The sequence below is a fragment of the Epargyreus clarus genome, unplaced genomic scaffold, assembly GCF_041222505.1.
Source record: "Epargyreus clarus isolate Ecla_fem2 unplaced genomic scaffold, WU_Ecla_fem_2.2 ptg000015l, whole genome shotgun sequence".
Taxonomy (NCBI): Eukaryota; Metazoa; Arthropoda; class Insecta; order Lepidoptera; family Hesperiidae; genus Epargyreus; species Epargyreus clarus.
Window position 1 is genome coordinate 733,859 of NW_027332223.1, and position 23,012 is coordinate 756,870.

At 37.9% G+C, this 23,012-nt stretch overlaps 1 protein-coding gene across 1 annotated transcript; it reads right to left on the reverse strand.

Moving 5' to 3' along the window:
• Positions 1 to 2,760: 2,760 nt before the first annotated feature.
• On the reverse strand, positions 2,761 to 17,257 carry LOC140747841 (uncharacterized). Its single transcript, XM_073080459.1, has 4 exons — positions 17,224 to 17,257; positions 12,595 to 13,547; positions 8,701 to 8,892; positions 2,761 to 4,202 (listed from the first exon to the last, which is right to left on the reverse strand). The coding sequence occupies exons 1-3, from the start codon at positions 17,255 to 17,257 to the stop codon at positions 8,707 to 8,709; spliced, it is 1,173 nt and encodes a 390-aa protein (XP_072936560.1). The 3' UTR covers positions 2,761 to 4,202; positions 8,701 to 8,706.
• Positions 17,258 to 23,012: the final 5,755 nt, after the last annotated feature.

Below are 23,012 nucleotides of genomic sequence, written 5' to 3' on the forward strand. Positions count from 1 at the left end.
GGAAGAGTGCACGAAGAGCGAGTAAGCTTATTACCACTGATTCCATTATAAATTCTCATGGAGTCAAAGTCCTGTAAGTATGTGAACCAGAAAGATGTAACATTGTTGCATATTATGTTAATTGAAATTAAGTACCAACTGCATAGTAACAACTTCGGGGAAAATAACATCTGGAGGCACGGCAGTGCCTCCGCCAAGTCGAGCCAAAAGAAGCGGCACGGCCGTACCATACTTTTCCCGAAGCAATTCGGCCCATTTTTGACCCCCTGTAATACTTATTTATTTAAAAGGATATTTTATATAATATCTCAGAAGCAGCTGAGCACGCTGTATTCTTGATGATTACAGATAATTGCCGCCTATTGACATTTATTTTGAAGGTGGTAGAACCCTTTGTGGTTCGACTCTGGCGGTACCACCGCCACACCTATTTCTACCTAATAACAGCAGTGTGAGGCACTGCTGTGTTCCGTTTTGAAGGGTGTGATAACGGAGACAGACTTTTCCGAGGCGTTCCAGCTTAGTCCTCAGGGGTAGCGGCGCATCTGTGGCCGACCTTAGATAGGAATATCTAATCCTATCTGGGGTTGAACACAGATGTTCATGGGCGGCAGTAGCCACTTACCATCAGGTGGACTGCATGCTCGTCTGCTACTCCTATATTATAAAAAAAATATGTCCTTCCTACCTACCTTACATACCAACAAAGAAATATAGAACGGGAATTCTACCAGGTGCCGATGACAGATACGTTGCCACCTCTAAGGACTCATTAGAAAAGCCTTAAAATCACAACACAGCACAGCTTAACACTTTTTATTGGGCAGATATTGGGGTGGACGTGGAATCTCAGGAGTGGAACCTTATAGGGTTTTACCACCTTTAAAATGATATCCCGACAATAGATATACAATTTTAAGACCTAATAACTTACTTAATTTAGTATTTCCTTATTTTTCCGGAAAACCATAAGTCCGGAGTACACTGTCATTGTCTTTCTTTGTGTGTTGTATGACGTTGAGTGGTCCAACAGACTGTGAAGTGAGAACGCTTTACAAAACAATCTTTTGCACCTACAAGTAGGTATTGTACGAGTATTGTCCGAAACCGCATACAAATTCCGTCAATTAATTCAATACGCGTGGCCTTAGTTTCAGTGATTTTACTGAAGTAGATTCCTGTTAACTAATCTTATAGGAATTTGCTTTATAACTTGTAGTAGTGGGAATATATTTAGCATTTGAAAATTTTTTACCTAATCATTTTAGGTATAATTATATTTTTTCTTGTTTACACTGACAAAGAAAGAGAGAAAAACATGCAGGAATATATTAGTCCTGGATTAGTCCTTTAAATCGATTACTTGAACTTAGATGAGCTAAAGTCAGTTGCAATAGAAATATTAATGTATGCCAATGGTCTGAATTTCCACCTGTCACGCACGGAGAATTAACTTAATGTGTCATAATGAAATTAAAATTTTCCATAAGATGAATGAATGCTAGTTTAGACCTTTCGACCGTTCTGTTTACAAAACCACTTGTTAATACCGCTATTACTACCACCACATCTAACTGAGGATTCGAATCGAGTGGCGTTCGGTCTCGTCGCACTCTGTCATGAGCAGAGATTAGCCCTCGTCCTTCGCCCCCATCCCCCTCGTCCCTCACCCTCCTCTCCGCCCCGGGACATTAATCACGGTCGCCGTCACGGAACCAAATTACTCTGTTTAGATGTACACTCGACGTAATGAACTATTGTCGCAATCAATAACCGTTGGACCGACGGCGACGAGTGCTCGACTGTCGTGACGGACGGACTACTATGATATTCGTCAACGAAGTTTCGGATTCGTTCGAAACTAAATTTTGCCCACCTACCCGAAAATGGTTTAATATTTCAGACAGGTTCATAGTCATATGGAATAGGCTTTTCAATAATGACGAATATGCCTCATTATTTGTGATAGTGACAGCGTCATCAACTCATGTAATTATGTAAGAAATGGTTCAAATGCAAGTCATTTTTGTTTTCTCAACAGCAAATTAACATGGCAATAAAACTTATATATATTAACGCGGCTTCACTCTACTGTTCGTTTGAAAAAGACGTCCGTAAAATCGGACGAAATTTCGCACGAAACTACTCGTATCTCGTCCGTACAGAGTAAATGTTTGCGTTGGACCACTGGATCATGCCGACATGCTTGAACTAAGTGTGTTCGGTGCTCAGTTGCTGATTCGGTTTGACGCAGGCTTGCGAGGGAACATTATTAATTGTTTTTGATGTTTAGAGTTTGATCATCTATGATATTGTCTTTGTGATGTCTGTCCATAGATTACAAACCTTATAAGTAATAAGGTACTCGTATATCTGTAGTCTAATCTTGAATTGAATGTTTATGATGATAAAAGAAATAATATAAGTAGTTAAGGTACTTTATTTCATCCGATGAAGTGGTAATTGTAGCTCATAAATGTTCTCGATCGACCCTAAATAGGACATGAGTCGCATCTGAAGGTCTGTCTTAAAAGTGTTGTTACCCCTGAGTAGGGAATTGACAGCTTGAAGATGTTTTATTGTTTACAAACTTAATACTAGAGGTGCTGGATGTACGGAGAAATGCTACATCGAGATCATTTAAGAGGAATTACATTTTTTGTAGGTATACCTACCGGTCTGGGTTTCAGTGGTTTAATTGACCACTCTTTGTTATCATATTAATTAATCGTCATTTAGATTCAATTAATTAAAAGACAATTTATGCAATATATTTTAATAGCATACGTTTATGAATAAGCTTTACATTTTTATCACGAACCATAAACAATTTCAGTCTTACAAGAACTTAGAGGGTATGCTACGAACTTAAATAGGTAGAAAACTTAAAATATCAATGGGAAATACACTTAAATATTTGACACGAAATAGACTAGCATACATAGAGTATTTACGATTATAATATATTTATAATAGTTAAAGCTAGTAAGTTATAAACAGAATATTGGCGGCCCGCGTAGCTACGCGATCGTCACCTGGCCAGACTTTTTCTTTTATAATATAGGAGTAGCAGGCGAGCATGCAGTTCACCTGATGGTAAGTGGCTACTGCCGCCCATGGACATCTGTAATCAACTGCAGATAGGAATAGATATTCCTTCCTGAGGTCGGCCACAGATGCGCTGCTACTCCTGACGACTAAGCTGGAACGCCTCGGAAAAGTCTGTCTCCGTTACCACACCCTTCAAAACGGAACACAGCAGCGTTTAACACTGCTGTCATGAGGCAGAAATAGGTGTAGTGTCGTAGCCAGAGTCGATCCTCAGAGAGTCCTACCACCTTCCTTAAACCAGACATCCGGAAAGTTCCGAATTCAATTCCTGGACATCCAAAATCTAAATAAATATAGATTTCTGTTATGGGTATGGGTGTGTGTTTTCACATTGTGTCCACATCATCCGTGAAACGGAAGCCCAAAATGGCTATAAATGTAGAGTTCGTTTATTAATTAGGTCAATATATTAAGCCGTATATACCAGTACGTATATGCTCTAATTTTGTGATATCTTGAGCTTTTTAAATATAATAACTTAGAGTACGTAATAATGATCAGTTAATAATAAATTATGCGTGTGCATGATATGTTTGTGAATTTCCATTCACGGCACCAATAAATTGAAACAAATTGACCAACATCAACATTGGCAAAACCTTTATATAATGAGCTTATCTGCAATACCAGTACAATTATTTTAAAGATGGAAGTTTGATATATATGTAATATATTTATGAGACCTTTGATTCCGTCACCGTTTTTTCCGATCACCAGTCCCCAGAGCTAGGCTATATCTTTTACTGGACACATTACCATGTAATCCATAGTGGTAATTTTAGTCGTTAGCAAGTCTCGGGCGGAAGCTTATCTTATCTCAATATATATAAATAAATCATGTGTCATTGTGTCCGTATACGCTAATGTCCAAACCGCTGAACTTATTTCAATAAAATTTTGTGTGTATTTTCCAGCTTGAAAGACTTTTAGACCCCAAAAGTAGCTCTCGTCGAGAGCCCAAAAATGTATCCGTGGCAGGACAACGCATACACGAGCCCACTAGTATTATAATTAACAAACATTAACAAGACTAGTCGATCACTGCCAAGTTCCAGCCAGTCGTTCGTATCTGCGGGTCGCGGACCTCGTATCTGCAACAAATAACATTTATAATGATTAATAATGACATATGCAATATGCATATGTATATGATGTATTTATTTTGTTTTGATGTAACCATTTTATTAATAACAATAATATGCTGGTCTCATTAAAAGAGCATTAAGTTATTGAGAACGGTCGTAATGAGGATAATTAGGAGGTCAAGTCTGGTCTTCTAAACACTAATGGACGGACAAGGTAAAGGTCTTGAAGGTGGTTCGATTCCGGATACACTACCACCATAGCTATTTCTGCCTACTAAGAGCATTTTTAAGCGCCTTGTTCCGGCTTGAAGGATGTAAGGGAAACATATTATATAACTGGGGCATACTAAAGTCTTCAGGGGTAGCAACGCATCTAGAGCGAATTTGGATAGGATATGCGGCAGTGACTACATATCTATAGAATGCATGCTCGTTTGTTTCTTGCATTAAAGAAAAAAAGTAAATCTTCGCGTAGGGCTCCTATTTTGAGTTATTAAAGATATTTATGAGGTGCGGTGAACATAACTGTGGTTAAAATTTATGTATCATGTCCATTATTACGTGTATAAATTACTTCTGTGTAAAAAACCCATAAGTCACATAAGGGCAGGAGCCTAAACTAGTTCTACAATATACCCGAAAAGCGAATACAGGGAGAACAATACCACAAAAGACGTAGACACTAATCGCAAGGCCCTGAATGTAGCAATATAGGAATGTAGATAACAATGGAAACCTGCGGGCATTCCCAGCCCTAATTAGTTACCGCGGTTACGGAATGCCGTGACGGGCCCGCGCCGGGCTCGTGCCGGCACGGGTAAACCTATTTAGCATGCCGGGACGGATACGTCTCGCATAATTGAATGTCTGCACTTTAATGCCTTTCTGTTGAAGCAATGTAATTTATACACAAGTTATATAATGCGTCGGGATGCAGCAGCCAGGATACAGAAAGACCGAATTACTTATATGTATTTAATCAAAACAGAATATTACATGTTTTGGATTAAATCTAACCTAAATTAAAACTAACTATCCTAAGTGACTTGCTGGGGCAATGTTAGCGCCCAGAGTGAATTCCCACGTTCGGGACTGTACGATGGAAACGGAGCGGTGGTGCGGTATCAGCGTTCCCACGGCACGGCGGCGTTGTAGGATCGGATGTCTTTCTAGTAATTTTGTTTAATTCGAATTTCTAACTATGGTGATTAAGGCCAATATATAACACACACAGTTTAGGTTTAGAACCAACATACTACATAGTTGTAATTTTATAAATTTCTCCAAAAATTGGTCCGTTGATAATACTGAATGCGAAGATCTTTTGTTTAATATATTTGTTATATATTATTGTTGTCCTATATTTAACGGTAAAAAACAGACCCAGTTATTTGAAGTCCACAACTTGATATTTTATCATTTGACGCATATTGCGATAGATCTTGCTACATATTTCTATTAATAATTTGAACGGAAGCATTCTATTATCTAAACTCCATTAAACGGTCACTACTATGCCAGACAGAAATCGGAATGCGTATATATTAATAATGCTTTTATGAAGGTAGTCTTAACTAATTATTCAGAACCGACAACAGTACGAGCTGTAATCAATATCAGTCTTTGTTATAGTACATAACGGTTCAATCAAATTCATTTTGAAATCATCCCTAATGAATGTTACAGAATTTGTGATATTAAAACCCATTTTGACTAACGAATGTAACAGAATTTGTATTACCGGCCTTGTACCCTTACCAGGAGTTTTTACGTTTCGACAAATATGACTGTTTTGGTATTTGTTTACGTATTGACCCATACGATTTCCTAGTTCTGACATAATCCGCTAGGGGCGCTGATTGGAATTTGTATGGGCCAATACGTAATAAAATACTGAACAGCAAGTAATGTGAACTATAAACAGTTCAAGCCCTAATTAGTTACGGAATGCCGTGACGATTCCGCGCCGGCCCGTGCCGGTACCGGCCCTAATTAGACCTATTTAGTCCTACCGGGTACGTCAAGGGTACGTGATATGAGGTTGTTTAACTAGTTAAGTCTTTGTTTATAAATTATTGGGTCAATGTCGTCTAGTAAGACACGTTCATGTTCATGTTATCGTAAGTACGTGAGAGCTGCGGTCAATATTGTAATTACAGTATCGTTTACAGTTCGACGAAATATTTCAAAGACTCAATGCTAATGACATCTTAATTTGTTCGTACCTATTATTACAAATATTTTAACTAAGATACTTCCAAATCAGTATACAATGAAAGAGATTGTGTTGTTTTTCTAGTCATCTCTTGTTATAACATTACAATGGTAGGGTAAGTGGTGTTTTAGTTATCTCTGAGAAAGTTGTGAGAAAAATAGCCTGGAAATAAGTTTATTTGTAGCTCTTAAAGTTTTGTTAAGTTTTAATTTTTCTAAATGCGATAATTATACGCTCTAAGCCTCTCTGTTGTGGAAACGCCAGTGATCGGCAGCCGGACATAAAATGATTTTAAGCTACATTATGCTGCTACTGCTGCTACAACAAGCTATTTTATGATAACATACTTTTCATTTGAAATTTTGCCATTTTTCAAACATTGCATGTTTATAAATTACAGTTTGAGAGATGTTCGTAGCAGTTGCATCAAAGCCGAAATACAAATTATAATCCAATTGTGCCCCAACGGCGCGGACACGAGACGGCACGATTTATGAATTTACGACTTTACCAGCAGTTTTCGTGACTGAAGTTTAGAGTTTAGGACTCTAGCCGTATCGCCTGCGATAAGCTAGCAGCGATAAGTTTGCAGCTATAAACCATCAGCAGGATATAAACTGTGCGAAATAAAAGTAAAAATATCTAACTTAACAATAAGTGACTAATCGCCGTGTTGGAATTAATTTGATTAGCTATTAACTTGGATTTTGATTAGCTATTCCTGCAAAATAACATTTAATGTTGACATACACCCGTTATACCAATCATCATTGTATAAATGATTTGCCTAACAAAGACTACTTTTGCGTACAACAAATTGTCAAATTTCGATTTACGAGACAAAATTTGGATACGTAGAGTATTAATGACATTGAACAATATGAGTCAAAAGTAACATTCAATCGCTACTCGTTTCTCGCCGACGGTTGCCACAAATTGTAGTGGTTGGTTCTTATTGGCTTTTAACGAATCGCTAATATCTCTCGTTAGTTTTAATAGCTCAGAATTAGTCTTTCTCGAGTCTCGCTTTTATGTTTTATATAATTGGGGTTGGCTTTACCTTTTGAGAACAGCTTTGTGCGCCATTTTCGATTAGAAGCCGCACAGGGCACTTTTGAATCGCAGACAACTCATTCAACTTAATTCTATCGAGCAATTTGTGAATTATTTATTTGGATGCAAATAGTGGAAAGTAATGATTATATTCCATCCAGTGGATACTTGTAAGCTATTTATATATTAAAGTTATAGTCTATTTTTTATATTATAATATAGGAGTAGGAGACGAGCATGCAGTCCACCTGATGGTAAGTGGCTACTGTCGGCTGTGGACATCTGTAATTAACTCCAGCTAGGATTAGATATTCCTACTTGAGGTCGGCTACAGATGCGACGTTACCCCTGAGGACTAAGCTGGAACGCCTCGGGAAAGTATGTCCCTCTTACCCCTCCACCAGAGAACAGAAGCATTTAACAGTGCTGTAATTAGGCAGGAATAGGTGTGGCGGTGGAGCCACCGTAGTCGAACCACAAAGGGTTCTACCACCTTCAATTTGCTATGCTATAAAAACGTATGTTTATAAAAAGTCTAGAATGACCACAGTGCGTATCGACCCTACCACTGACAGCTTCCAGTAACGTATTTGCATAATTTGCGTGCAGTATTGTGGAAATGGGGACAATTTGCCGTACTTTATGCATTTTAGAGTGAGCGCTGGAGATAGAAATGAAATTTCTAATGTAATATTTAAATTTACAAAACTGTTGGTGCTTAAGTCTGACGGAATAAAAGGAAAAGATGTATGTTTTGAAATAATATTTTGATACAATCTATATTTGAAGGGTAGTATAACCAGCATAGATAGATTAAGTGGTGGGGTACCATCGTGGTCTATAGCGTGACGCAAGTCTTGCCTTGCCGAGGAAGGATGTGAATTAGACGATCATCTTAGTCACCAGGAGCCGCAAAGCCTCTGTGATCGGCTTTAGATAGAACCTTTTTTCTATATGGTGTTTGTTCTTTACGTAGTGTGCGGCTTACAAAGCACAGTAGGATTGAAACCCATTGCGTTTGCTTATAAAGTGTCGACTAAAGAGCTGCGTTGCCTACTTACTTGAAAATTAGATCGAAAAAGAATTAGATCGAAAATAATTTGATTTTCGTTGAAAACTGACAAAGTAATTCTTTTTCGAGAACAGTTGCTATTAAGCAAACATAAGTATGGCGGCGTGAGTTGTCAATTAAATCACAAAAAATCTTCAATTCTTCAATACACTTAAATATTTTACCTGCTATCAGACAATATAGTTCCGACCGGGCTCGCGGCGGCCGAGGGCGAAGGGCCAGGCCTTGGCCCTGACGGCGGCCGCCACGTCGCCCTTCAGCAGCGCCACCACGTCGTCCAGGTACCGCAGCGCCCGGGACTCCGCCCGCAGCGCCCGGGCCGCCGCCGCGCACCTGCTCGCACGCGCTGACTCCGCCTGTCAGAAAATAATGAGGTTATTTTTATAATGTTATAACTATTCCTAATGTGAAGCAGTTTTTTCGTTTCGTTACGTATAGATGTCAGCTGACTTAGATACACATAAGGCGATAATCTTAGTGCTCGGGAGTGGCAATATATCTGTGATTGTAGAAGCCATATTCTATATGGGGATGATTACAGAAGTTCATGGGCGACAGTAATCATTTACTATCACGTGCTTTGAGTGCTCGTATGCTGGAAAACTTCAAAAATTGTCTTCAAACATGTACTGTGGCATGTGGTAATAAGAATAGACGTGGATGGCTTGTGTCGTAGAGTTCTTGTCTACGGTGATACCATTACCACATGTATTTGTTTGAAATAGCGTTACTAGTGCTGTGTTCTGGTTTGGAGGATATGGTAAGATCTGTTTTACTAGACTAGGCTTAGGCTGGGAGAAGTGGCCACAGTTTTTAATGGCATTACATCTTAGATATCAGAGACAGCGATACTCTCTGATCAAAATCAAGTAGGATTCCTATTTTATTTGTGTTTAATTACAAGTGCATATGAGCCAGCAGTGACCGTTTAACACCCTGGGTTACACGCTTCCTTACTGAATTTATTTGTGATTACAGTTGTGCTGTACCTTTAAAGCTGAAGCACCTTTGTCAATCTAATTAATTCAAAACAAAACGTAGCAAAGTAAACACTCCGATCAAGGTAAACAGACTGTCTATGGTTTGCCACTGTTAAACCACAAATAAATGTTTTGTCTCTGTCTCTGTCTCTCATGAACATGTATTAAAGTGTCATTAAAAGTTAAGTAAATAATACTCGTACAACCTCTTTCCTCCATGTGCCAAAACCCACACCTAAAAATTGGCATTACGTGCAAAAGTTCAAGAAAGCTGTTAAATTACTAACTTATAAAGATGAAGTCGCGTGTATCAAACGTGTATATGTGGACGAGCCCTAAAATTGTAAGAATTGGTGATTAGAAATTTCTAAAAGATATTATGAACCTTGTACGATCATTTTAGGCTTACTGACTGGGCGTAGCTTCTTATCGCCTGTAACTTCCACAGGCAGACAGGTAGTGTTCGAGGCCGAGACAGCAATTGTACGAATTACGATTACAATTACAAACGGCCCGCGAGTGTACCGCTTAAACGCTATTATACATTTACACAAACTGAACACAGCGCTTCCGGGCGCCCGCTGAGGGCTGTAAACAGGAAATTCTGCTCACAACGTGCTGAATAACGAATACGGTCTATAATTAATGCAATGCGATTAACTAATCGGTCAGGGAACTGACGAGGCCAAGGGAAGGATTATGAGTACCTCGCGTCCCACGGTTTAGTGGTCAGTGTGAACTGAGTGCGCTGGTGTATTTTTGGTTTAACCCGGAATTTTAATGAGGTTTAATCCCTTGAAGACTTACAAATAGGTAGCATGGTCTTTGTAAGATGAAGTAGGAAGTGTGTTTATAATCCCAAAGTAGGAAGGAACCTTCATAAAAGAGGTTAGTTCGCGCGCTTAAGTAGCGTTGAAGATCACAGTAAATGAGAAGCTGAGCAGGAAGAAGCTACAAAAGATATCTTTTTGAAACCCTTAGTTTAGTTTAATATACATAGCAGGGGTACTGTAAAAGAAAGTTTTAAGGAGCATCCTTAATCAAGCTAGTGAATCCACTTCTCAATCATTGCGATATTTATTTTTGGTTACCTAGATAACCATTCACTAGCCCAATAAGTTATAAGTTATTTATTTGTTTTGACTATAAGCCAATCAGCTCAAGCGCCCGTAAATTATTAATATTATAAGCAAGTGAGGTGCATAAACCTTTTAGTAACGGCGAGTAAATTAATTAGTTTCGAAACACATTAAATTAATGAAACACGACGCTCAATGTGTGTTATACTTAATTCATTATTTATCAATTGCTTCAGGAAAGGGCGTAATTGTTTATTTTAGGTGAACATTCAGTTCATTCGCAGTCTGGTCCATGGGGACTGAAGTTTTTTTTTTTATAAAGAATTGTCTTTGCGTCTGATAGAGGTCTCCGGTAACCCAAGTGTTGGACCTTACCTCGGTCAACAAATAAGTTTGTCAATTCAGCGAGGTAATTCTGCTAGTATTCTGGGGTACCACAGGGCAGAGATTTGTCTCATTTATTATTTTTATATTTAGATTATGGAATAGATATCGAGTAGTCATGTAAATTAATGTAAATTTTTATGTTAAACATTACGTTTTAATTAATGTAAATTGGGTGACATATCAGAAATACAAGTGCGATAAACTTGAACCGTTTTAAAAAGTATTCTAAATTAAGATTTTCTCAAAACACGTATTTGTGAATCAATTAATAACCAGTTTTAATTAACTTACACGTGTCGTGATAGTGGCAAATTTTAAAAGTTATAATTTTAGAAAATCCTACTTCTGAGAATATTGGGACTTTATAAAAATCTAATTCACAATATAAAGCCTAATAGCATTTTCTACCAGCCAACATAAAACAGTGCGGTTGATACAAAAGGGAGGTATTGAATAATTATAAAGAATAGATAGATAATAGGAGGGATAGATAATACTAATAGTGTTAATGAAAAAAAAAAGATTCAAAAATAAACAAAAAATACTCAAATTATTTGCATTGTTGATTACTTTTACGCTAATTATACGTTATGATTACTTGCATTCGTTTTAAATGCAATTAAAGTAATTAGGGGTATTTAAAATGTAATTACGAGTATTTAAATTTCTCCAACAAATTAAATATAAGTAATTGAGAAGTCATTACTGTGACACAGAAACAAATAAATTATCAGGTAGATCAACGGTCGATTATCATTAAGATTAAAAAATGTGTTATCATTTAATAGCCAGTGAACATAATCATTAAGAATGTATTGGAAATGTAAGCATAGGAAATAGTGCTAATTTAAGTAAATAAGATAATTTGTTGAAAAGAGTCCATAATAAGGAAGCCGATTGCATGTTTCCCGTTAAGCAGTTTTATACATGTTTTATAATAGAAGTTGCAGACCTGTACCATATACGTCAATCTGATACTTGAGTACTTTACAATAACCATCAATCAAAGTTAGAAGCATGCTTTTTATTAGTCGTTTTTAGAATAACTTTCCCTCTTAGTATAAAATATCTTGCTATTGCTATGTAGAGCATAAATGTATTTAAGATGATCATATAGCAATGAAGAAGGCATAGAATAAATTGGGGATCAAGTTATTCTACTTGTTGTCTACTTGTAGATTCTAAACAATGAGTCTACCTATTTGTGTAGTTTTGTGCACGCATTCCGCTGCACACAACAGGTATGTAACGAACCGCGGTTAGATAACGAAACCGCATACCTCGTCAATGAGGAAGTTTCCTGTTAATTTTTACGTAGCAGGTAGCGGTGATTGTAATATTCATAATAGTAAAAATGGATTTCTTACTAAATATCCTCTCACTGTACTCCTTGGAATCAACACAACCGCGATACTTAGATATTAAGGACTCGGAGCCGACGTTTTCACGGTATTTACACACAATACGGCGGTTATCAGAGCGAAACACCTTGTGAAACCAGCCAACCCTACAACAAGCGGTTTTGCGAGAATTGGAAAATTGGTACGTGGGGGATACGCCAGTTGGTACCAACGCGTCAGAGGTCGCGGCGGGTCACGCGTCGGGCCAGCACCTGGATGTCTTCGTGGATCCCCGCCAGTTCCTCGTGCAGAGTGCGCGACTCCGCCAGCAGCTGGTCCAGGCGCCGAGCGGCCGCCGTCAGCCCATTGTCTTCGTATTCTTCATCGTCTTCTACCGATAGCGCGAGCTTTCCCATACGTTCCCTCTCCAACGCCTCCTTGACTCCACCACCACGCCGTCGGAATTCTCTCAATAATTCCCGCCGAATGTTGCTCCCCGATTGCTCATCCTGTTCCGCCTCTCGCAGTTCATCTGCCAGAGATCGCTCTGCCTTAGAATTATTTGTTTGTGTAGCGTTCGATTTGTCAGTTTCGTTCTGGTGTGCAGCTTGCAATCGAGAATCAGACGATACGTTGGACGAATTGATAGCATTAGGGGATGACAGCGCGCGCTGGAGAAAACGCCGCGTATCCTCATCTAGCGGCCGCACGAGACCACGTCGAGGAATCGGCCTCACTATGGCCTCCAACGTCTCTCTTTCGGGATCCTCTGGTCTGAGCAACTCGAGGATTTTTGCACGGGGAGGCGATAAATTTGAACAAACATCGAACTTGGACACTGACTTCTCCTTGGAGGGGGAAGTGTCGTCGCCGCTCGGCGAGTACATGCGGATGTTCTCGTGGATGAGGCGGTAATTGCGGAGCTTAACGTTCCCCTCCGGCGGGAGCGCGCCGGACGAGCAGTGCTCGGGGTCCGGCTCCACGACTTCGATGTGCGCGAGCGCGTCGGCGGCCGAGATGAGGTTCATGTCACGCTCGAGCTGCGCGCGCGGACGCACTGATTGGCGCGCCGGCACGCGACCGTACGATACTCGGAGCCGATTAGTTTCGAATCCGGCTCGCTCGGCGAAACTCGCGGACGGACTAGGGCTAATTAGAGGGTCGCGCGAACGCGCCGGCCGCCGCCGCCCGAGTGCAGACGCCGCGACGCCTCGCCGCTCGCACGCTAATTAGATTGAATAGCTATTAGAGTTCACTTCAAATCACGGCGATGCGAGCCGTGTAATGGCTTGTTATCGGCGTCTCTATTATGTTATCGGCTGGCGAGAAGAGACGGCAATGTTCTCGCGAAATAATTTGTTTATGGCGTTAGTTCGCACATTAATATAGAATGGCGTTGACATTGTATTACGTAGTAACGGAATTACAGTAAAGTAAAAGTTTAAAAGATACCTACATGCACCTGCAACGTTGTATTTGTTACAAATATTTAGCTGAAAAACGAGTTTACCTATTTGGAGCGGGCTCGTAAATATAAACTGGCGTCGAAATAAAGAGAACGAGTGTTGTTGCATCGTTATCGGGTGTTGCATTCCGCGATGGCGCGATAGTTGCGTTTCTAGCCGCAACCGCTGTTTCACTTTTATTTAGCCCGAATGCATTTATTGATAGTAACTTTCCGGGCGAGAGCACTCCGTTTTTGCGTCCCCGGCGCTGCTAAAAGCTGGCTGCGGTTAGCGAGTTATTTGTTGAGATTTTATCTACTTTATATTGTGGTTTTGGAACTTTTTGTACAGGATTTTGGACAAAGTTATTACTGAGTCTTCGTATATGATGTGGCTGTTTTTATATGCTACGTCAGAAAGACTATGTAAAGCATAACGAAGAAAAAAACTTTACGACTGTTTCGTACCTTAAAAGAAGCATTTCAGCCTGTATTAAAAAAAAAATATTTTTACTCTTACTCGTATAACGTGAAATAGTGTACCTAAAGCTACTCAATATGCTGCACATTCAACTTAAGACATCAAAATAACAAATTTAGGTGCATGTGAATTCTGGGTCTAGGTGTTTAAGGGCTGTTTATGTGTTTGTCCATGGGTTGTGGATTAAACGGCATTACCCAATATACCTATACCTATTCTACTTCCCTATATAGATATCTACCTAATATTACTACTTATTTTTATCAGTAACAAGTATTTTATTTTAGAATTTCACAAGGATTATTGTGAAGGAAATTTCACAGGCAGTAACGACCCTCTTCACAAAATTTTCAGCTCATGAACTAGTTAAGAAGTTGGTGTTTAAACTTTGCTTTTTCATAACCGATCACAACGGACTTACTAAAGTACTTCAGGGAACTACGTTTAAATCTTGTTCTATTTCTTGGTATAATCTTTTGAAATCGAGATGCCCGTTCGCATAATAAAAATATTATGATTGGTTGAGTTTTCATGGATTTACATTGTTAACCCTATACTTGGCAGAGAATTTTATCCTAAAAAAAATATACTTTTGCTACTTCCCTGCGTTAATTGGGTTATAAGGATATTAGGAAAAATAAAATAAAAAATCTCTGAATTTCAGTTTTCAGAATATAGTATGTGTCTTTAAGTGCACACTGCCAGGTTCACGAGAAAAAAAATATGTGTCTTTAAATGCACACCGCCAAGTACTCACTAAACTAAGAAATAATTAAAAAATATAAAAAATATCATACATTTTGAAAATATTAAAGATAAAAGTCTCAGAAGTTATGACATGTCAACAAGTTTTGACATATTTTAGTTGAGTTGAGAGATTAGAAGACCTCCTCCCAAAAAAACACAGTTCCCACATAAAGCGACTCGAAACTTTTTGAGTGGCAATAATTTTTGTTTACCGCTGTTCCCATGACGAAACAGCAACCAGGAATTACAAACGAAGATGTCCAGGATCTGTGAGGACAATACTAACAATGGCCTATCACATTTGTACGCTATAAAGCGACTTGTCTGCTCAACCTGCATCCATGTTTCCGTTAGAATGTTGTATTAAATTTGAGTATATGATTGGACTTTATTCCACTTGTTTGAAGGATGTGGTAAGAAGATATACTTTTCTGAGGCATTCCAGCTTAGTCTTCAGGGCTAGTGGCGCATCTATAGCCGACCTCAAGTGGGAATTTGGTCATATCTGGTATTGATATTGCAGATGTTCTGGAATCATCATTATTGGAGATGTTTACATTTTTGACAGAAGACGCTATTGATTGGACAGGACTTGAGTTCAGGGACGTCTTTATGAGACCTAGACATCTGGAATTCATCTTTCTAGGGATTTGCTGGATTCTACATCCGATTTAATTACGCAATTTAGACACCAAAGCTAGAATTTTTCGGCCTCCAGTCATCTGAAAAAAATATTGCAAGCTAAGGACTGGGAATTTAGTGGAAACGGGGAAATATTAATTTCAGTCATGAATTATAAAAAAAAAACTCTGTCTGAACTTTGTTCACCCAACCCCCTACCTTGTGTGCAGAACCTTAGTATATAGTAGCAAAGTTGGCAGTGTGCATTTAAAGACACAATATTGACAAACAGTAATATTGTATGTCGTCGGCAGTGTGCATTTTAATGCACACATAACAAAAGTCATGAATTACTATATATTCAAAACATTATATCTCAAAAAAATATCACCAAAACATTGCATAAAGCTTGCAGAAAGTAAGATTATATAAATTTTGTACATATAACTTAATTTCATTCAGATAAAATAAGATTCTTAGAGAGCGTTGCGCAGGCGCTGAATGACGGCTCGCTATTTTGTTTACCATTTACAATGTGTGAACGAGACAGATATTGATTTCATTTTCTGACATAAAGAAACGTTTGCTTATTCGCTTTCAGTTATTATTAGTAAGATTCGATGTCGCATTATCCGAAAAAAAAAATCTGATTCTAATGTGCATTTAAGTGCACAATGTCAAGTATAGGGTTAAATAGATGAATTAGCAGTAACTGTAAGATTTTATGAATGACTTTTCATAACATACAAGGCAATTTAAGCAGTAGGTATTAGGTATTGAGTTGCAAATTAACGATATATGCTATTTCTGCCGATCAAAAATCCCAAATTCAATTCAAATGCCGATTTAAATTCTCAAGGATCTATGTTTGACAGAAATTGGCTAAAATGAGTATTCAATCGTAACGGGCGTTAACTCATACTCTACCACGTTGGATTAGTTCGAATTGGAATTCTTCATGTAGGCACACAATATTATCTAAAGATCTCTCAGGCAGGTTTCTTCAAACACATTTTGAAGAAATCTACTTATGCATGTCATAATTTTAATACGCACATTCTGATATCATATTCAATTATCAATACCTAAAATTCTGAGGCGAATCGTATTCGGGATTTGAAGCGTGGACCTCCGTAGTCCAAAGTTCATACCACTAGACAATCACTGTTTATGATTATTAGTCATACATAAGTGTGACGGTGGTGCTACGGTTGAACGACATAGTGTTCTGCCACTCATGAAATTACTATTACATACGATCTAGACTTCCTACAAGTATCGGTTCTAACAACTACCTATAAACAATTATCGCTAAGTTACGAGCATATATACTTTCATATTCGCTCGGCCTCTAAACGCTCGGCGCACACGCAGCGATTTTCTCTTTTTACACGTATTTGCAATGTTGTTAATATTTTGCATTTGAATATTTTATTCATAATAATTAAAGTGGTAGAACTATACGTCGGATCTATTCCTGTCTTATCAGTTTTATGTTCTGGTTTGAAGAGTCAGGTAGACAAGCCATTCCAATTCAGTTCAAAATGAAATAATGCACCTGAACCATTACTTTCTGACTACTGGGCACGGGTTGCCCGTCAGAGATACAGGTTTTCAGGCCGTTGTCCACCGTGCAGGTCATGTTGTAGAGTAATCTAAGTATACACAACCTTGAGAACTCTTTTTTGTTTTAAATATCTCAGGAGTGCAGGTTTCTTAACGATTTTTTCCTTCACTGTTTAAGCAAGTAATATTTATTTCTAATACGCACAACATTTGAAAAACCAGAGGTGCGTTTGGGTTCAAATTTCGGACCGATTAAGAGTCGGAGTTTCAACCACTAGGGTAAAATCGTTTTCGTATATTCATAATGGGTTATTTGCATGATACTTTATGAAACTGACAACCTTCATACTCAATTCATAATAACAATAGAACTAAGGAATTTATCACAAAATGCATGTATGTAGAAGTATATAGCAATATGCCACCATGTCTATAAAATTCAGTTCCAGTATTCCGTTTCAAGCCTGAAAAATAGTGGGAAAGAATTTACGAAATACATTTTGGGAAACAAGCGGAATTTTCAATATACGGACAGAGATGGAACGGTGAATCTGAACCAGTGTTAGAAAGTCCATATAGATCTGTAGATGTACATCCATAATCGGTTTACAGGTGGCTCTCGGCTCACGGCCGCTGTTATTAATTAAACCGCAGGACTACTGTGCCCACACTGTTTAATAACAAGGATTCCTGGAGAAGAAATGCATTATCTTGATCTGTGTTTCTATGGCATCCACGGTTCAATGAGTGATTTTGATTTCTAATACAAAACATCCGCTATAAAATCAAAATTGTTTTGTTTTTTCATTAAAAAAAATTTGACGTCATGTATATTTCTTAGTTTATAATATATCTCTTAGTAGGTTAGGGAGTCACTAATTCGTCATGTTATGTAAATATAAGTTTACATAGATATCTTTCAGTTTCGAACGTTTGTTAAATATGATTTACCTGATTATAAATGAAAGGAAATTTAAGAAAAAAAGGACATTTGGGATTTGTCCTCTACAACTTGGTGTTTCTAAACCTAGAGCTGTCTCAAATTGGATATTTAGACAGACGAACAGAGAAAATTTGAGATAAAAATGAACATTAAGGATTTGTTCTATAACATCCTTCAGCATGGCATCCCCACAACTAGAGCTGTCTGAAACTGGGCATTCCGCGCGGACAGTATGAAATATGCGTTGATTATCGAAATCCGGCCGCGCATCACTTTGCCTCACCACTCGTGTTGGACAATATATTGCCAAGGTAACATCGGATCACCACGTTTAACCCGATGTTTCGATAACTTGATATAATTGATAATTTTCATCGACTATTTTCTTTCACTGATTATGTGTTTAAGATTAAAAGAGCTCTAAACACAATTCACTGTTTTTTAGGGATTATACATTGTAAGTCTTGTATGTGTTTGTTTCAAGCATATATTCTTTCTAGTAGTTAAAAATAGATCTCTACTTTGCCACTTGAAATTTACCTTAAACTATTAGGGGCATCTTCACTGTTGTGTTATGATCCCTTCAATGATTCCATTTAGATTATGACTTCTATAAAAAGCTGGTAACACTTCAGAAGCACAGCTATAAGTTAGTTCTATTTCAAACTAGTTAATCTTCACAGACTGTCAAAGTACCAATAATATAACTACTCGTATAAACAAACCGAACTGTAACCTCATTAGCGGAAACGTCATCACTACGCAATCAGCATTAGCGCAATTACAATCACGAATTATCATTATCGCGTCGCCCGTTTATCAGATAGAGGGTGATAACGCGAAACAATACTAGATACGTACAACCGGTTGGGAATTTCGGCGGTGGGTTATCATCAGCGGTGGTCTGGGGTACCTAACGACAGCCTCTCCACCCTTTGCCGGGCTGAGTGGTATTCGAGACCTCTGCTGATCCTGGACCGACAAGTTTTTTATCTTCTTTTTGGGCGTATCTTGATTGATTCGTCCAATTAATCGATTGCTAACCGATTAGACGCCTTGTAGACGCTTCGTCCTGATTTTTTTATGTATTTTTCAGTAGATTTTTTGTGTTAATTTTTACTGGGATTTCAATGTTAGCAGATTGATAGTAATCCATTTTATTAACATTTTCTGAATTTATATGCATAATTTTAAGTTTATAACGTAAATATTTACAAATTAATCCTTAGCATATGACAATAAATTGAATAAGTAATATTAAAGTACTTATCATCGCTATCATTCTAAGAATCCTTACTGAACAGTAAATCGTTGTAATAAAGTGTACAACGTTTGTGTATTTATAAAACGAAATAGTTGCGACAAAGATTGGCCGAAATATTTTTATGTCCTTCTTTTGCGTGCTGGTCTCTACACAGTTGGAGAAAGCATGAAGCTAGTCTACCACATAGGTCCAAGGCGGTTTGATGGAGGATTGTATCCATCAGCGCTCACACCTAGTCGGGTGTTTTAAAGCTACAATGTCTCCATCAATGTTAATGATTGCTAATTAATAATAACTAGGATTGGCGGGATAACTTGTTCTCTGAAGCACGGATACGCTGATATATTTAACTATTAACCATGACTTCGGGAATACTCATTCTTAATTTTGTGGATAGTGACGACGTGAAGAGATGGAAGTGTTAGTATTTTGGGCAAAAATATCTGATACCAAAAGGAATAAGTACGTTTCAGACCCATCAAAGTTTAAAGGGAAAGGAAAAAGGGACTCTTGGTTTCTCAGAATTCCAATACGATTGTGCTATGCGGAAGAACATGACTCATCGAACTAATCTTGTCCTTTCAGATACCTGTCAAAAGATACCTTTATGTAAAGGACTTGTTCAGTCGAGTGGCACTCAGGGTGGAGAGTTGGTTTAAGTGGCGCGGGGCGCGGGCGACGGGGTGCCACTCCAGCGCAGTAAGGGAACCTTATAGCCGTCAACTTGAGAAGTCGGTGTTGGTTGTGGACCCAGAGGTAGTGGTTCGAGACTAATACCGTCTTTAGAGAGGAGCTGGAGTCTTATCTTGGCAATTTTTTTTTCTTCCTTTTTTCGATTTTGTTGCTTATGTTATAACATAAGTGGTATGTATATCGCGTTCTTGTTAGTGATATGAATAGGTTAGTTTGTTAGTAGATTTATTTGCTAAATTTTGTAGAACGTTGTTGGTTCACATGGGAGAAAAAATTTCGACGTCATTCTCTTGTGAAGAAAAAATGTAAGACAATTTAAATTTTTTATGGTATTTATTTACGATCCTACAAATAATGTTATTGTTACTATTTTAAAACATCTCTTATACCACTCCTTATACAAATTGATATATTATACACAATTTAAACGATACACTATTCGGGTTTTAACATAAGGTCTTTGCATATAATTTATAAATGTTGCCTTATTCATTTCACTGGTATGAATAAATTAGATAAATTAATTATATTCAAGATAAAAAATACATCGACACTTCGTAAGTTAAAATTCATAAAACCGCTTGGGTTGCGGAACGTGTCAAAGAAGGAGACATACATACGTACGAGTATGTCCCTTCTAGCCTATGGTCTTCCTGTCCTGACTGAGATTTGGGCTCGCTATCAAAACCAGGTGAAGCTGAAAAGGTCGCTAAGGCCACCAGCAACTACACACTTAAAAAACATACGTATGCGCTAAAAAATTGCCCTCCGGAGTCATAAAAACTAAATATTAATTTTTAAACCTTTTTTTAAATTTCAGACAAACGTCGTGAAATCTGTAAAAGCAATTTGATTTTGATTTCCAAATAGTTGGTCTCGTTTTAATCTCCGTGTCAAGTGACCGGAACCCGGAGTAAGGCTGCTCGGGAGGTTATGGCCACTGGCTGTTCCGATTCTTCCACTTAATAAATAATAGGGATGTTGGGGATGCAATTTCGGATCTAGATACCAATTTATCAAAATATATCGATTTTGGGTATGGTTATATATAATTATTTCATTTTATCTGTACTGATTATGGGTTATGGATATTATATTGTTAAGGAATTAAAAAAAATAATAATAATATAAAATAGGTCTATACCTATTTCTATTTGATTTTATTTGTAAAGTAACTGAATAGCGCCGGCTTTGTCAGGCGAAAACTTTTCATATTAGTATGTTACTTAGATCGCCTCAATCTATCCTTAACCGAAATTAATAATTTGAAACTGAAAACTGTACATATATTAGATTCGGTCACTGTTTCGGATTTTTTTATTTCGGATATCCGATAGTTTCGGATACGGTTACGGAGCTTATAACATCCCTTGTAAATAACACGGCTCTGGTATATGTTTTAAATGGCCGACGATTGGATCGGAACACAATGTCGTGGCATTGTTTTGTGAAATATTTTTTGAAAATAATTTTGAATTTCTATTTGCTTCTAAATTTGATGTTGAGTAAATACTCGTATTAGTATAAATACTTGTTGCGTCTACTTCAACAATAGTAAGTAGAGCTACGATAAACATCAAATGTGTACATGTTTTGATTAATAGTTTTTACTGGAATCAACAGAAAATATTTTTAGAATAACTTTTGAATGCCATACAAGGTAAAAGGAAGATTCTTTTAAATAATTACAAGTACGTAGTCGGTATATTCCCTATATCTGACACTATAGATGCACCGAGATTGCTACGAAGACTATTACATCTCATTTATAACCAATTATTTTGTATAATATATTCCACTTCTAAATTAAGTTGAGTTAGTTGAAGTTGATCATAGGGTCGTTATTAGTCTTTAAGACTAGATTGGAACGCCTCATATATCTAAGAATGACTAAAACCTTCTGGTTTAATCATAGCAATATAACTAGGTGCCACAAACTGTGCATGCATATGCATTTATTGTAACATATAACAGATCATGCCTGTGATTCCAAAATGACTACCGTTTTACGCATTTAATTCTATCCAATCTTCAAAACCTTTCAAAAAATATCCGTCTATGATACCGAATGAACCGATCTAATATAGATCGTTTTGTTGAAAAAACAATTCGCCACAGAATAAGCCCACAAGCCCGAAATCGATTGCTAACTAGATTGGCGAGTGGCGTGACGTATTCATTCATTCCGTAAGATCGTAGCGGGATCGTAGCCGGCGGGGCGCCGCTCGGTGTTGCCACCGCGGCGGGTCTTGTCACACTGTAGTTTAGACTCGCGTTTCTCAACCTGTGGTCCGCGGACCCCTGGGGGTCCGCGGTGTCATCTCTGGACCATACATAAATCGCTCATTAAATGCAAAGGGCCGCTCTACTGCTTTTTTTAACCACATACCTATGTGAAAAGGCATTCTCTACCCTGTTTTATACAAAAAAACAAATATAGAAACAGATTTTTCATAATAAACAGTTATAATTACCGTCTGTTTTTTTTGTATCTGTAATAACTAAAATAAATACCTTATCCGTTTTTTTGCTGCTTATTTTGTTGCGTGAACTGAAAAAGGCTGGGAAACGCTGGTTTAGACAATAGTCTTGGGACATTTTGGGCCACGCGGGTGCTGTTGTTCGTCCACTTGATGACCCGCTTGTAAGAGCAGTCACCGTACCGATCAGACTTGCAAAGGCTTCTTGGTTTGTACTCCTGCCAGACCGAAGTTTGAGTGATGATTTTAAATATATTTTCTAGATTTGTCGGAATCTGGGTTTCTTTATGTGTGTTCATGGCACTTATGACACAGGGAATACCTGTGTGGTATGTTACTTGTGTGAGTGAAAAATATACTTTTTTTAGGCCAGAAACTGATGCCAATCTTAGTCCACTTTGGGTTTTGTAATATTTAATTGTAATGTTATGTTCGAGGCATTTGTAGAAGG